Genomic DNA, 16,175 nt, shown 5'->3' on the forward strand with positions numbered 1-16,175 from the left:
TTTGCAAGAGAGCAGGTCTCATAAACCTAATGTGAAAAATAAACCCATTAGGGGGAAAAAATTGCTTTTATTGCATTTTAACACACTTAGAGCTAGTAGTTTGACTATAGCTCACTGAATGATGGCTATAACAAGTTAACCTGACCTTATAAGAAAGTCTTTCTGTTCTCCTTTTCCTCTTTTGTCATACTTACACATTCATAGCATACTCAAGCAGCAGAACATGTGTATTTATGTTCAATTTTGCATGTGAAAGAGAGAAACCAAGGCAGACTAAGAATGCAAAATAAGGTATATAATAAGAGAGAAATAATTTAAAATATTGCTTATGTAGCACTTGAAGGTTTGCAAAGTTCTTTGCATCTGTTTTCCCATTTCATCTTCATAAAGGTAGGTGCTCTTTATTTTGCAGATTTTTATTTTACGTGTGGAAAACCGGAGCTCAGAGACTTTAAGTAACTTGCCCAGGGTTGTACAATTATATAAACACATGGGCCAGGATTTGAAGTTCTGGGCTCCATGTCCTAGGCTCTACCACTTTGCCACCTAGTTGTCAAATATCAACTGGGGTATGTTGTTTACAAGGTTTTTTGGTGGGTTTTTTCCCCCCTGAACATCATTATATTTGACTGGATCCATTATACCCAAATGGAGTTTCTTCTCTTTACTGCTACAGTCTAATGGATATATGATCTTAGAGATGTGGGTAGAGATCACAAGCCAGTTATGTTTTCCCATCCTCGCTCATGCCCTCTTGTACATCTACCACATAAAGCCCACTCACCTTGCTAGGCCTTTAGCTCATTTCCTTGACATAGTATGGTTCTTAGTGAAATGTTTATTGGTTATCCCTCGCTCTCACAGAATGGCCAGCTCACCTTTTTTTTTTGTCTCTCTCCTGGTTATATATTTTGCTGATTTCCTCTCCCCTGCCTCTCCTCCTATAGAATTTTGTATGACTAACTTCCTTGCTTTTTCTCTCCCTCTTAAGTATCTTAAAAGTCTTTGGTACTATTGAGTATTGGGAATTTTTATTGTTATCCACAGAACTTATGGATCCTGAAAGAGCAGTAATTTTCCCTTCTGAATTCATTCTTTTCTTGACTGTGATGAAATGGTCTCGGTTGGTGACTACCATGTGCCCCCCTTGTTATTGCTGTATTTACTGAGCTAGAAAGTTATGGCTCCCAGTGATCATGAATCTGCCATGGGTCACTCATACCCAACAGTGCTTACATCTTTACCTCCTGTTAAATCAAAATGTGGCAGTTATTGTGCCAACTTGTGCAGACCCCATTATTGTTAGAGCACAAGACATCCATTTCAGTTGACCAAGGCTATTTCATGCTATGTAACCACTTCAGAGTTAATGGTCTGATACTTCTTTTGTTTTTACTAGTTAGTCAACGAGTAGCTCCTAGGATATTTCCCTTCATCAAAACTGACAGGCTGGATAACAGAGTGATATCTTTGTGCGCCTTCTTTAACCTTCCTTTGGCCTTAAACAGAATTGCCCTTCCCCTGACCTGACACTGAGGGCTAAGCCACTGTCTGATGCTCTAAATTATAACTTCAATAGGCATGGGCCTACCAGAATTGTAAAGACAAGCTGATCCCAAAGCAAGTTACGGGTCATGTTTTCAATAACATATATTGTAACACGGACACTTCTACATAATATGGGAAAATGAATGACAATGTCTGCCACGGAATAGAAAAAAAAATGTATTATATTTGAAAAAATGCTTGTACTTGGAAAAAAAAGCCTTTTTTTTCAGGTATTTACTTAAACCTCTAAACTTGCCTTTCTGAGGCTCTTAGTTTATATCCACTTTGCAGTTATCTTTATGTCAAGATTTGCATCTTGTGTTTCAGGATCTACATCATGCAACAAGAGCCGGCCACTATGGCTCCCTGCCACAGAAGTCTCAGCATGGCCGCACTTATGATGACAACCCTGTAGTTCACTTCTTCAAGAACATTGTAAGTGCCCTCTTTGTGAGATCTTTGGGAAAAGAAAGACATTTGTTGGGGGAATTAATTGGCCATTAGCTATCTCTGTGATATGACCCTTACTTTGAAGGAAAGTACTAGAACAGATGATTCTATTGTTGGCAAACCACAAGCAGCAGCAAATGCTTTCTACCTTGAAAATACTGGGCCCTGTTTTGAGGATGAGATTGGCAATTGAGACACATAGCATGCAAAGCTCAAAAGTTCAAGCCTCTCCTCATCCCATTTTTCATAAACTGATCCTTCTGTGTATTTGGAGAACTTCTGCTTGAGACTAAACCACATAGAATAACTTGTGTTTTTAAAATTTACTTTTTAAGACTAATTTTCTGATCTGCGAACTTGTTTAAGGTACCATAGTGTGTTTCATTCTCTTAAATAGATTATTTGAGACATATTTCATGATTGATTATTATTTAAAGAACCAAGATGCCACATGATATTCATGACCCTGTCATCAATCAGCCAACAAGCATTTATTAAGCACTTGCTGTGTGCTAGGCACTGTGGATACAAAGGAGAACAAAGAAACAATCTCTCCTTTCAAATAGCTTACAATGCAACAAACAAGGAGAAAAATTCCACTGTCTATTGAAATGTTTCCATGCTTTTTGTCTCAAACACTTTTCTGAACAAACGTTTCTTGGGATATCTGAGTGGGATTAGAAAGTAATGTAAAATAATCTTGTTGCTTTAAAAAAAAAAATCCCAAGTCCTGTAAGTTGTTTTCAGACCTGGGGCAGCATGGCATGAATTTTTGGGATCTCCCGCATCTCAGGCATTAGGCATTTCAGGTAGCCACTACCGAGCTCAGAAATAGTAGCGACATGAGGCTTGTTTAAGCAGCCCGAAGGGCAGTTAACAAAAGGTCCGGAGGAATCATTGGCTCCTCCATCGGTGGCTGCTTCACTTTTCTCTGCATTGTCTTCCAGGTGTCACCTCGGACACCACCTGCAGGACAAGGAAAGGTAAGACATGATCTTGGAGGGACTGTGGGGGTGGGGGTGGGGATGGAAGGAGGACAACCAAAACCGATTTCTTAAAAGCGGTCCTTTTTCTTTAGTCGTTCCCTGGAAGTTCCTAAAGCAAGTGGGAGAGAGGCTGACTCTCTCTCGTCTGGGAAAAATTCATCACCTGCCAGCTCATGTGGAAAGGTGTCCTGTGCCTATGTTGTGCTTGCTGGATTTTGGGCTCTTTGTGTCAGTGGGGTCTTGAGAGCCCAGCTCCTCTGTGTTTGTTGACCGTGTTACTGTTTCTTTCTCTTCCTGTATAGGGGAGAGGATTATCCCTCAGCAGATTTAGCTGGGTAGGTGATGACTGCAATTTCTTTTGGCTCCCTCTGCCTGTCTAGCCACCGCAGCCACTTGACTTTTCTGTTCTGATCTTCTTTTCAGTTGCTTAACCTGTTCCGATCCTTTTCTTCCCTGTAAACAGCAGTTTGCTTGTGGCTGTAATCTGGGTGCTTTGCTTCTGAATGGGAAAGGCGGCCTTTTCCATAGTGACTCAACTCTTCTGCTTTAGCACCAGTGGGCCAAACCCACTTCATGCATAGCAAACCACCTTTTCTCCTTCAAGGCTCCTGGAAGATTCGGCTGTTTTCCTTTTCTCTCTTTTCTTTCCTTCTTTCTTTCTTTTGTTTATGTTTTATTTTTTTGGAAGGATGGGAGGGGTGGGGAAAAGATAAAACCAGAGTTGGTTACCCAACCCTAGTTTGTCTTATAATACAGAGCGGTAGCACCTCATTTGGCCAATTTAAATTTTTCCTCAGGCATAGGAAATGAGGGAAGTGAGTCCTGGGGTCTGGAAGAGGGCAGCAGTGTTGACAAAGAGTTAAAAAAAATGACCTTTCAGTGGAGCTTTTGAGGGAAAAAACTAATTCCATTTATTAGAAGAAAAAGACAGAAGAAAATTCCATTTAAAATAAGATTTTATCTTTAAACTATTTGAACTTAAAAATCAAGTAAAAAATGAAATTATAGACATCTAATGGCAAGACCACAAGGCTCAATAAATATAAACTCTGTATAGTAGGGTTTGCCCTTTCTCTCTCATTTACTAGAAATGACTGTGACCTTATGATCTCTCACTTATTCTTCAAAGGTCTCCCAGCTGAGGTTGATAAAATTCTCTACAGATGCCACTGCCTTTGGCTACTGTTGTACAGTAGGCTGTATTTTCTTCCCATTTCACAAACTCACAGATTGTACCATTCTTTAAATAAAGTGCAGGAGGGACAGGGGGAAGAATCACTTAATGATACACTTTACTGGAGACGTAGAAATTGAATGCTTCCAGGAGATGCTAAATGACTGAAAAAAAATCTTTTTTGAATCGTCTTTGAGGACATTTTCTCTAGAATGGACCATAAGCCATTATTTAAATTTCAAGAGTCCAAGGGACTGTGATTGTGCTAGTATAGGTGGCAGTTGGTGGCTTTCAAAGGTGTTGAGCCACTGTGGCTAGAGAACAATAATACAGTGATTACCGTTCTAGGGAGGAACCCCTCCAGATCTGGCTAGACTGGACCTTGGAAGACAGACGTCCATTCTGTCACTGGGCTTTTCTAGTGTGGTTGCTCCACTGGAATAGTCTTTGAGAGCCCAAGGTCACCTCCAAAGCTGGAGGAAACATTCCAGTAGGACTCTATGGGAAAGGATCTTTGTCTTTTAGTGTTCTTAAATCTATTCTGAGCCTGATTCTCTGACCCTGGGATGTGGGTGGGGGGCCGGGGTAGGGGGGTGGGTATACATAGGGAAGTCCTTAGCAGGATTTATGAGGGGGTGGGAGACTCCAGTTCCCCTACAATAGGAGTGTCCAATAGAAGATTTTCTTCTCTCCACAGCAAAAGGAGTGGGACATGAGGAGCAGAAATGGGAAAATTTGGCACTGTAGGTATCCAGAAGCAGAGCTCTCCTAATCTGGCCTCATCTAAACACTTCATCAGTCCCTCAGATTGCTTCACAAATTTGCAAAGCACATAGACCCTACCTCCCAACCCCTTCCCTCCCAGAGGACTTTGCCTGTGGCAAAATCTACACCCTTTCCTTGCTCAGCTTAAAAGAAAAACTTGCAGAAATGTCTCTGACAAATTAGGATTTGTAAAGTAAAAAAAAAAATGGTGGGGGGGTACTTTCTAAAGTTAGATCAATGACCATGTCACCTTGGCAAATGAAAAGGACCCCAATATGCTTTTTTTTAAGAGGCAGCTTGGTTTAGGGGAAAGAGCCCTGGATTTGTCATCAAGGCCTGGGTTAAAATCCCAACTCTGCTACTTTTTATCCATATGACCTTGGGAAAATCAACCTCTCTAGGTCTCGGTTTCCTCATTTGTAAGATGAAGTTGGACTAGCTCATCTTTAAGACTCCTTCCAGTTCTAAGTCCCATGACTTCAAGATTATAACTTTAGAACTGAATGAGATTTTAGAAGCCATCAAGGCCAAACACTTCATCTTATAGATAAGGAAACGAGGACCCTGGAAGTAGTGTGGTCAAACGGAAAGAATGCTAGACTTGGAATCAGAGGACCTGGGTTTGAAACCTGGTGCTGTCATTTACTACCTAAGTGACCTGTGAGAGTCACTTTTCCAGGTCCCAGCCTCCTCATCTGTAAAGTGAGGGGTTTGCACAAGACAATCTCCAAGTCTCTTCCAATTTTATATCTACAAGCCTATGAGGTCAAGTGACTTGGCCAAGCTCACACAGAGCAGCAGAGCTGGGATGTCTTTGGGAAAAATATGGGAAACCTCCTCAAATACCCAAATGGATATTCGATATCATTCGTTTGTCTATTCCTTCCACCTTCCCGATCACAATCCAGATATCTACACCTGCCCATCCTGCTGGACTCTTGGCCATGTCCACTCACAAGTTTGCCACAGGGGGTCCACCCACCATGCTGGGGGCCTTCCTTTGCTTTCTTCTGACATTGCTAGGGAACCAGTGGATCACTTGGGCCATCTACCTGTCATCCCCTGCTCTCTCCACGCTACCAGCCCATCTTCTCTTTCCATCATAAGTTTCTTTGATGATAGTTTCTTCCAAGTTCTTCACTCATTGTATGTTGCAGCCTGCTCACACTCACCATTTGCATCTCCCTTGCCCAGAATGTGATACTCATTTTGAATTCTTCAGACACAGTAGTGTTTACATGAGTCAGAGTCATATAATACCACTTGTGGGATATCAATATTAAAAACCCAGGCCTTTGTTTCTGGAGTTTAGGGTCATTAAAGGAGATATTGGAGAAATGTCATTAGCAAATAATTGCCTTTTCCCATGGGAGTGAACTCTCGGGGATTCTCTCCAATGCCATGGGAGTAATAGGGGGAAAATATCATCCAGATGTTTTCCTCTATCACATGCACAGAGCAGTGTACATAAATGTCTTGCTTATCATGATCTGTGGTAAGAGGAGACAAAGATGGTACGGATAAGGACCATTCACAAAGAACTCTAACCCTTAGTTTCCACTGCCTTCCTCTCCAGACCTTTCTAAGAGCCACAACAACGGATCAGTTTTAAATGACCAGGAATTTCACTTCTTTTCTTCCTTTTGTTTACATGCTACCTTTTGGCAGAGGTGCTAACAAACTGTAATGTGACCCAAAGGAAGGCAGCAGGAGAGTGCAGGGGGAGAAGCCAGGGCTTTAGAGGATCCCCAAAGTGGAGTGGAGACACCCAGCCCCTCATTCATTCAGTTGATCATCGGGCATATACGAATAAGTGCCTACTAGCTGCACTATGTGTGCTACTGCTGGGGGAACCCCAGAGCTTGGGTAAGGTACAGTTCATGCCCTCGGGAAGCTTACAGTCTAGTTAATAGCTAGACAATAAAGAAATAACCATATCATTTTAATGTTTGTTTGTTAAAATCTCTGCATAATACTGTGTGTGATATGCAGTATTCCATCTCTTGTGGGATCCTCCTTTGGCCAGTAGCATTAAGCAGGGGTCCCCAAAGGTAAGCCTGAAGCAGACCTGACTTAACCTTTATTTCATGCAGAACTTTCTCCAAGACTCAGGCAATTGTCCTGATTTTTCCCCACCTGTTAAAACCTGCTGTCAGATCCTTTAGTCACTCTGTGTCTGTGAATGCAAACTACTGATAACACCTTAAAGTATTTACATTTTAACTGGGCCGGGAGCCTCAAACTAAAGGGGTCAAAATGAATCATCAGCAGGTGGGAGGCTGGGGTGTGGGGAGGTCGTGCTATGATGGTTTGGGGTGGTTAATCTTCTTGGGCTCTGGGAGTGAAGACAACTCCAGCCCACCAGCTAACCTGAAAGTTTTTATCTCCCTTTCTGTCTGCTCCATTTCCAGCCCAAGTAATATTGGTCGACAGTTTTCTTTTCCCCAAGCAAAAATCTACCCTGGTTTCTTTCAGAGGTTTCCAGGATGGCCAGCCACCTTGTTGGGAGATTCTGAAGGCCCGTGGTTCATTTTTCCAACCTGTGCCACATGTTTCCTGATAAATTCTAGGTTGTCCAACAGAAGAGCGAGTGAGAATTTAAAAGGAGAAATACAGTCAAGCAAATTATTAATCTGGATAATAGCTGGAGAACCCAATGTTTTAAAGGCACTTTGTCTTCAGAGGAAGGCAACAGGAAATGCAAAGCAGTTTATCATTCTAACTTGAAAATGCCATCTCGCTATCCTTTTCAGTTATTTTGTTTATTTGTTTTGCTTAGCTCTGTTTAACCATCATCCATCCCTCTGTGTACCAGCATGGAGAGAGCTCATTGGTGGCAGCTGCAGGGAGGCAAGCACAGCCTTGGCCACAAGCTATCGTGCAGCGTTTTAAAGCTGTTCCTTGTTCCTATTTCATTTTTATTAACCCTAGAAGCCAAACGTGGGAACATTGTTTTTCATGTGGAAATAGCATTGGGGCAGGGGCGGAAGACCCTATGTTCTGCAACAGGACACAGGCTTTAATGAAGAGTCATTCAGGATAAGGCGAGATTGTAGACAAGGCAGGAAGGGTCAGTGCTAAGAGGGATCTGGTTTTCCTGGCTTTGCTGACAAGTGTATGATTTTTCCTAAGTCAGTCAGACTCTCTGGACTTCCTTTCGCCATCTATAAACCAACAAGATGATTCTCTGCCCCTATTAATCTAATAAGGATGTGCAAAGCTAAAAGGAGATAATACATAGGAGATTGCTGTATACAGTCTTCCCCAATTAGCCACATGTGAGAGTTGAGCATCTTTGTACCCCTTTACCCATGTTAGATGACTTTTCTTTCCCAGTCTTGCCAATATACTTTGAGATACCCTAATCATATTTTCCCTGTGCACTTACTTCTTTAATTTAAAAAATAACACTCCCCATTTGAAGAGAAAGTACACCAGAAAACAGATGGCTGTTAGAGATATAAGTAAGGAAACCTCAGGATTCATTTGTTTATACCTGTTAACACTAAGAGAATTCTCGCCCCACAAGGTGCAAAAGGTGAAAATGTGCAAGGGGTCCTCTTGCTCCCACCTCCAACCCCAACCTCCCACTCCAGCCTCCTCATTGCACAAAGTACCAGAAGGAAGATTGCACGCCCCCTCCCACACTACTGGCACTTTTCTCTTGGTTTTCCCATTGCCCACACTAGATATGCTGGGCACTGAGGTTCAGGTGCCCAGGAGTCCTGAGAGGTCATTCTAGTTCAGTGACTAGAAGGCAAAGCAAGGAAAGGTTTAAAGAGGAATGTGAGCCCCTGGTCTGTTTGTATGGAGCCTTTTCTTATAGGTTTACAGATTTAGAGCAAGAAGGGCCCTTCAAAGTCATCTAGTCTAACCTCTGCATTTTACAGATAGGGAAACTGAGGCTCAAAGGTTAAATGATTTAAGTGTTCAGAATTAACTCATTCATTCAACATCTATTTATTTTGCCAGTTTAGGTGTTCTGAAGGCCCAGTTAGAAGCAGTTCAATCCACGCAATACAGATTTACTTAAAATAACCAGGAACAAAATTCCTTGAGTGCCCCTCTCTCTCTTCAGAGATTCTTATCTTTTGTTCTATCCAGTACCACCTTTTTTTTTCCATTTGAACAGATTTCCTTTGACAAGTTCTACCCTGACATCACATTCACATATCTTCCCCTCTCACAGGTTTTTAATGTGATAACAAAACATGTTTTCCTGTGATTACTGATTGATTGACATTCCCATTGGGGGACACCCAGGTCGGCACAACTGAGACACTTTTCATCCCCTTTAATTGTCCATAGTTGCTACTGGCCCACCACCCCAGCCAACGCATCCCTCCTGGGAAGGAGCCTGAGTCACCTGTTTGTCTTTCTTTGCAGGGAGCCGAAGGGCAGAAGCCAGGGTGTGGATATGGAGGAAGGGCTTCAAACTATAAATCAGCTCACAAGGGATACAAGGGTGCACACCCAGATGGCCAGGGCACTCTTTCCAAAATCTTTAAACTGGTAAAGTAAACAATTATTACAGTCCATGAAATGCAGGGCCCACAGAACAACAGAGACGTGGCTGTCTGCACAGTATATCAGTCACAGACCTGTTAGGGTGTTCAAGATGCTATATGATCCCCATATGTGCTGGGGGCCAGATTTCCCCCAGTATCAGGGAGTAGGTGGGGTCTGTGTGTCAGGAGGGACACTAGTTCTGTAGGCCCTTGGAGGCACTGCTGAGAGGACTTTGCCAATAAGCCAAAGAGTGGAGGTTGTCTCTAAACTGGACTTTAGAGTGGATTTTTCCTAGATAGTAACATATACATTTGTATTCCAGGCCCTGAAGAAAAGCTTTGCAAGGTGTTTATTACCTCCAGATCCGCTGTCCCTAGAAGTGCCCTTGCCACACTTGCCCTGTTCTTAAATCCCTAAGCACCCCAGGGGCAGCTTGGCAGATAGCTGCCCCTAGGACTACTAGTCTTCCTCTGCTCAGTGGGCTAAAATCCTATTCATCTTTCTCTGCTCATAAATAGAAAAAGCAAAGGTCACTGATATTTTAATTCACTGTGCTAGGAAAATTAAGGAAGACTTCAGGGGATTATTCTAGCTAATTTCAAGAGCAAGTAACTGTGTCCTCTTTTGAATATGAAAAATCATATGCTGTAGTTAGAACAGACCTTAGAAAGCACTGCAATCTGACCCTGGAGATAACCTGTGACTTTCAGTTCTATTTGGGAGGAGCTTGTCCCACTGACTTATTATTCTGTTTTGTTATATTTCTCCTTTTATACAACAATTTTCTCCTTTTATACAAGTTGGTTTTTTTTTTCTTTCTGGGTAGTATACATTTCCTAAATGGATGCTTCTACTTCCTCTTCATTACAATATAAGGACAGCTACTATTTGTCACTTACTCTTAAACAAAACCAGCCCACTCCCCTGTATTAGCTTATGTTGGAACAGTCAGGATTAAAACAACCCTTCCATTCGATTAATTCAATCGATGTCTACAAATACTCATTAAGCCCCTGCCTACCTTGAATGGTGTACTTTATTTACAATTTAGTGGGAGGAAGAATAAGACAGCAACCGAATAAATACCGTATGGGGACAATGATAAGGGCAAAGGAGATATCCAGACAAAATGCCTTCAGAGATTTTGATGTTCTTCAACTGTGGGGAAAGGGAAACCTGCATGAGGCATGAGGGAGGTTGTGCCCAAGGAAGTACCTGAAGGAAGAGAAGTACTTTAATATAAAGTTATGGGGAAGGAGTGTGCTTCAGGCATGGAAGGCCTTGCCTAATGGACGGAGGACAGGGCTATTGAAATGCGATGGGTGAGCACCTCACCTTAGTTCAGTTGTCCTGCATCTTAGAGTGTGAGAGGAGAAACAGAGAGCAGCAAGGCTGGAAAGGTAGAGATCTAGGTTGTAACCTGGTGGTAGATCGCAGTTCTATGTGAGGGAACTTCAGGCATTTCCACCAATGGAATGTCACACTCAAACTGCATGCTAACAATAACAAGGCAGAATGTGTCTAGGATGAGAGGCAGCGTAGTACTGGTTTTGGCATCCCTAGCTTTGGAGTAAAATCCTGTCCTGGCCACTTACTACCTGTGTGCCTCAGTTTCCTCATCTGTAAAATGAGGGGGTTGGACTGGGTGATCTGTAAGATCCCTTCTAGTGTCGAATCATCCATCCTGTGATCAGTAGGGAGATAGATACAGGGAGAAAAACAGCAAACTCCATTATGCTTATGCTACATTTTTTTTTTTTGGTCAAGAAAATCACAAGTGGTAAAAGCTTTCAGTTAGTTTCTCTAGATGAGAATAAGAAACAAACATTCCAGGGGAGTGTTTTCCACAGCTAAAATGGGATTACAAAAATGGAGCTAGAGGAAGTCATGGATGTTTAACCAGAAGGACTTTTGTGTTTATCCAGACATGTGGGATATCACGTTCCCTTGGTTTTGGTTTGCCATAGTTTAGAAAGCAGGACTTGTGTAACTGTAATGTTTATATAGTGCTATAATGTTGCAAAGCACTTTCTATGTGTTAGCTCATTTGATTCTCAAAAAAACCCTATGAGGTAAGTTCTATTTTTATCCCCATTTTACAGAGACTGAGAGGTTAAGTGATTGGCCCAAGGCCCCAGAGTCACACAGCTAGTAAGTGTCTGAGGCAGGATTTGAATTCAGGACTTCCTGACTCCAAATTCAGTGCTATAACCATTATACTACCTGGATGCACGCATAAATATACAATATAATTTTACATATTGTATATGAGTGTATGTTTGCTTGCATGATATACATACAGATAGGTTCCCATACATACATACATACATACATATATATATATTAAAATACATAAATTAATGTTTGGATCTCTCTATATATTATATGTATAGGTATTCACATGCTCATATATATGAACATATACATACACATACTTATTTGTAATTTTTAGTTTTAGAGCATTGTCTAGGGTTCTAAGAGGTTCAGTGACACACATGATCACACTGCTGGTATGTGTCAAGAAGCCGGGCTCAAGCTGTCTTCTTGACTCCAAGGCTGGTTCTTCATCCACTAAAGTAACATTACCAGCTCTTGTTAGCAAATGATTATCCACATGACTTTTTTGTTTACAAAAATGACTTCAGAGAGGGAATCAGAAACTCACTGTGGTCATGGCTAAAATGGAAACTGGGTAGGGTGTATTGTAGTATTGTTCATCATTGGTACTAAAAAAAAGTAAAGGTTAGAGATGTTGAAGCTTCACTGAGACTGATGGAACAAGGCAGTTTTGAATTAGGGACTAATCTGAAATAGAGAATATTTTAAAAGAATTCTAGTTTCAGGGCTTTGGAAATAATTACAATAACTGGAACCAGCCACTGCAAAGAAATCTAAGCAAAGGCCTAGGGAGCTCTGCTTTGAAGAGCCCAGATGAGTCATTTGCAACTAATATTAAATGTAAATAAAAAAAAGAAGGTGTGGGAAAGGGCAAAGAACATTCACTCTGAAATTTTTTTCACACTATTAATTTGCTTAGCAAATCCTTTTTTCATAGATTTAACAGAGGGAAACCAGTCTAAGACAGAAAGAATTAAAGCAGGTTTTAATAGTAGGGAAACAATAAGAAGGTTTTTATTATAGACACACTTCTCTGGATTGATGGCTGAGGGGTTTGTTCCTGTTTAATAGGCATTTACCTTGGGATTCACAAAATGCTACCAGACAGTAGATTGAGATGGCCAAGATTTAATGGCATTTAATACAACTTAATGTATTATCTTCTCTACCTTTTCTAATACTTTTCCCCCTCCCCTTTGAGAAGATGGTGGTGAGAGAAAGGAATTGGTATTTTGTCAGCACAGAGAGTTGTTTCAAGGAAAAAATGAATGTGGAAGGAGACTATTGTGATCTTTTAAACTAAAATACACTGTATCCCAAATGTAGGCAAGAAGGTTTCTCATTTCTGTTTTGAATAGATTAGGACTCATGCTTGCATATAGAACAGGGCAACTTTCTCACAGATTCAAGGCCTAGTATGTGTAAGAGGAACAACTTGCTGAGCCCATGCCTCCTCATATTTCATATATAGCAACCATTTATTTCAGAAAAGTATTTCTGAGACATTAATGGGTAAAGAGAAGCCCATAAAGCACTTAGAGAAAAGACTTGTTTCAAATGTCAAGACAATTTCTTGCCAGGTGCTCATAGCATTTTACCATATCCTAAGATGGCATCTTTTCTTTTAAGGGAGACCTCTTCCTGGCTCTCACATTTAATGATTTCAAATCCAAACTTCCTCTCACATCCTTTCCCTAAATTACTCACCCCTCCCTGCTTTCTGTAATACTGAAGTGGAATGGCTCCATGGGCCAAGGGACTGCTGAAATCTGGTTATACACATGGTTAACATCTTAAAGAAAGGTTCAGATTAATTTGCCGGTTCCATTTTCGGGCTGATCTTTAAACAGAAGCAGTTTGGGCTGCCAAGAACTGCAGCTGGAAAGGAATATTTTAGGGAGCTAATAAGGTCTGGTTCAGTTTTAATGCTTCCCTATATCCTAAAAAAGAAGTAAAGGGATTAATCTTTAAAATTCAGTCTAGCATAGTATAGAACAGTGAAATCTGTGCACCACTAAAATCCACAGGGCCAGATAACTCTGCCCTAGTTAAAGGTATTTATTTTTTCCTTTAAGTCATATGCTTTAAGCTAAGGTGTCCAATGATACATTCGGATGTAAAGGCCACACGAGCTGATTTTAGATTTCCAAAGAAAGCCCTAGGAGACTAATATGGCACCTCAGAGAACATCAGGCACATGCTTTTAGCACAGCTAAACCTTACTTTTTGTAATAAATGGTTATGTAACTTTGTTTTTTCTTAATTCAACAGTAGAATTCACCATTAAGGGAATTCTCTAAAGCAAACATCATAAAAAGACTGCCCAAGTGGAACAGCCTTGCTCCGTTTTTGCCCCAGAGGGCAGAAGTTGGAGGGAAAGACATTTTAGCCCAATATATAAAAGAATCTTCTACCAACTAGGACTGTCCAGTGATGGATGGAATGGGGGCTTTGTTAGAAAATAAGCTCCCTATCACTGGAGGTATTCAAACCTTTGAATGGCTATTTTTCTGGTTTTCTCCAGAAAAGATTCCAATATTGCCTGAAGATAGACGAAAGTCTAAAATACCTTCCAAAATCATGAAGTTATCAGATCCTTTTGAAATGTAATTCCTCTAGTGCCGGAGTTCTTAACATGAGGTCCATAAACTTATTTCTTATAATATTTAGATAACTACGTTTCAACATAATTGGCTTATGTTATAATTGTATGCATTTAACAACATTCATAGGCTTCATAGACTGCAGAAGGGGTCACTGACATAGAAAAGTGACTGTGTTAATCAATATATTCCATGTTCTTGGAAGGTCCTTTCTACCCTCCCTTGTCCCATAAGACTTTAACAGATTTCTTTTTTTTTTTTTTGAGGGGGGAAGGCAGGGCAATTGGAGTTAAGTGGCTTGCCCAAGGTCACACTGCTAGTAAGTGTGTCAAGTGTCTGAGGCCATATGTGAACTCAGGTCCTCCTGACTCCAGGGCCGATGCTCTACTCACTGCGCCACCTAGCTGCCCCAACAGATTTCTTTAAGCAAGGTATAATTGTAGTTTTTAGGAGGAAAACAAAAGCACACACCTTCACATGCCTCCCCTTCTCACTTCCCCCCGCAAAAGACTGCCCCACAGAAGTTATACAGAAACAAAACCTCTTTGTGATTGTTAGTTTCTTTCCTAGTATATTTTTAGTGAATCCTGCTCCTAATTTAAAAGGATACTTTTCTCATTTTTATAACTATATATAGTAGGGTAATAACAAGCCAATAATTGTTAAAAGCTCTTTAATTTTCTTCATGGCTGAGTAACATGTTGCTTTCCTGTGGCCCACAATCAAAAGGACATTTTGAAAGAACCCAAGAGGGACTTAATAATAGGTCAAGGACTTGTACATCTGGACCATAATAACATATGGGGGAAAGAATGAACATCATAATTCAGATTCATTTAAGTATTTCATCCCAAACTTGACAAAAAGTGCACTCTTTCCTTCCCGTGGTAAACTGAATTAGTAAAGGATGACTCATTGTTGGGGGAGGTGTCATACAATTCTGGAAAACGGATGAAGCATCTTTCCTTTTCTTGTAGAGGACATATACCCGAATAGCATTTATACCACTGGGCTAGAACTGGACCAGAATCTGGTTTTGCACCCTCTTCTCAAACCAAATTTCAATGGAAACCAAGAGAATAAATTGATTATACTGTCTTAACTCAAAGGCACAGTGAAATGTTTTCCACTATAACTTACCAGTCCTACAATGTCAAACTGTTGAAAAAGTCAGAGAAATATTTCCTAAGGACAATTGTTACTTGGGTTTTTAATTTCATTCTTTTTTTTTGGCAATCTTTAACTTTGTGAATGGTTGTTTGTATGCTTGTGGCTACTGAACTCTTGCTTTGGTTGAGCTTGGCCTGGGGACCTTAGAGGTCATTTTGTCCAGTTACTCAAAGAATAATAATCAATTATTTATGACTGTCACCAATAGAAGAAAATATCAGTCCTAGTAATTTGTGTTGGAGTATGTAGTTCCAAGGGACAACTTACCCGCAGGGCTCGAAAATTCAGTGAGCAAGAGCCACAGGATTAGCCTGAGAACTGAAATGAAAAGTTCAAACAGTGTTTCCCAACGAGGCGCCATCCTTCACACCGTTTCCTGATTAAGCTTTAAGCAGGATTTTGATCCCTTGCTCCCCGCCCCCACCACTTAAAACCTTTTAATGGCTCCCTGCTGCCAAAGAAGAGAGGCCATGCTCTTTAGTCAGAAAGGTAATTAAGATCTTCCATTCTGGCTCCTGCCTAACAAATGGGTCAAGATTCTCCAAAACAGCCTGTGCTTTTTGTCTTTCCTTATGTCTGCATTAGCATATCCTCTTCTCTCCCTCCCCCATGCCTGTTGAAAGCCTGCCCCATTCTTCAAGTCATACCCGCTCCATGAAGCTTTCCCTCATTCCCTAAGTTAAAAATTATTCTTAATTGCTCAGAATAATTTCACTTTCTTTGTAGCTCATTTATGCACTATTGTTCTGTTTTGCATTATGTGGCTTGTTTTATTTGTTAGATTGTAAACTCCTTGCAGCGATCCTGTCTCTTCCAGCTCCTTGGCACTTATAGTGGTTGTTGAACTTGAAA

The 16,175-nt window shown here is 40.9% G+C and overlaps 1 protein-coding gene across 6 annotated transcripts in view; it reads left to right on the forward strand.

Annotated features, from left to right (window-relative positions):
• The window catches only part of LOC118845333 (myelin basic protein), a 236,933-nt gene that overhangs the window by 218,647 nt on the left and 2,111 nt on the right, over positions 1-16,175 (forward strand). Inside the window, exons 5-9 of one of the 6 annotated variants that reach the window (XM_036753244.1) lie at positions 1,876-1,983; positions 2,946-2,981; positions 3,287-3,319; positions 4,856-4,901; positions 9,310-9,430. In XM_036753244.1, the coding sequence (XP_036609139.1) occupies positions 1,876-1,983; positions 2,946-2,981; positions 3,287-3,319; positions 4,856-4,901; positions 9,310-9,365 (279 nt within the window). In that variant the 3' untranslated portion in view covers positions 9,366-9,430. Of the gene's footprint in view, positions 1-1,875; positions 1,984-2,945; positions 2,982-3,286; positions 3,320-4,855; positions 4,902-9,309; positions 9,436-16,175 lie in introns of those variants that run through there. The other 5 variants (XM_036753250.1, XM_036753231.1, XM_036753257.1 and 2 more) reach the window with 5 other exon arrangements.

The sequence above is a fragment of the Trichosurus vulpecula genome, chromosome 1, assembly GCF_011100635.1.
Source record: "Trichosurus vulpecula isolate mTriVul1 chromosome 1, mTriVul1.pri, whole genome shotgun sequence".
Lineage (NCBI taxonomy): Eukaryota > Metazoa > Chordata > Mammalia > Diprotodontia > Phalangeridae > Trichosurus > Trichosurus vulpecula.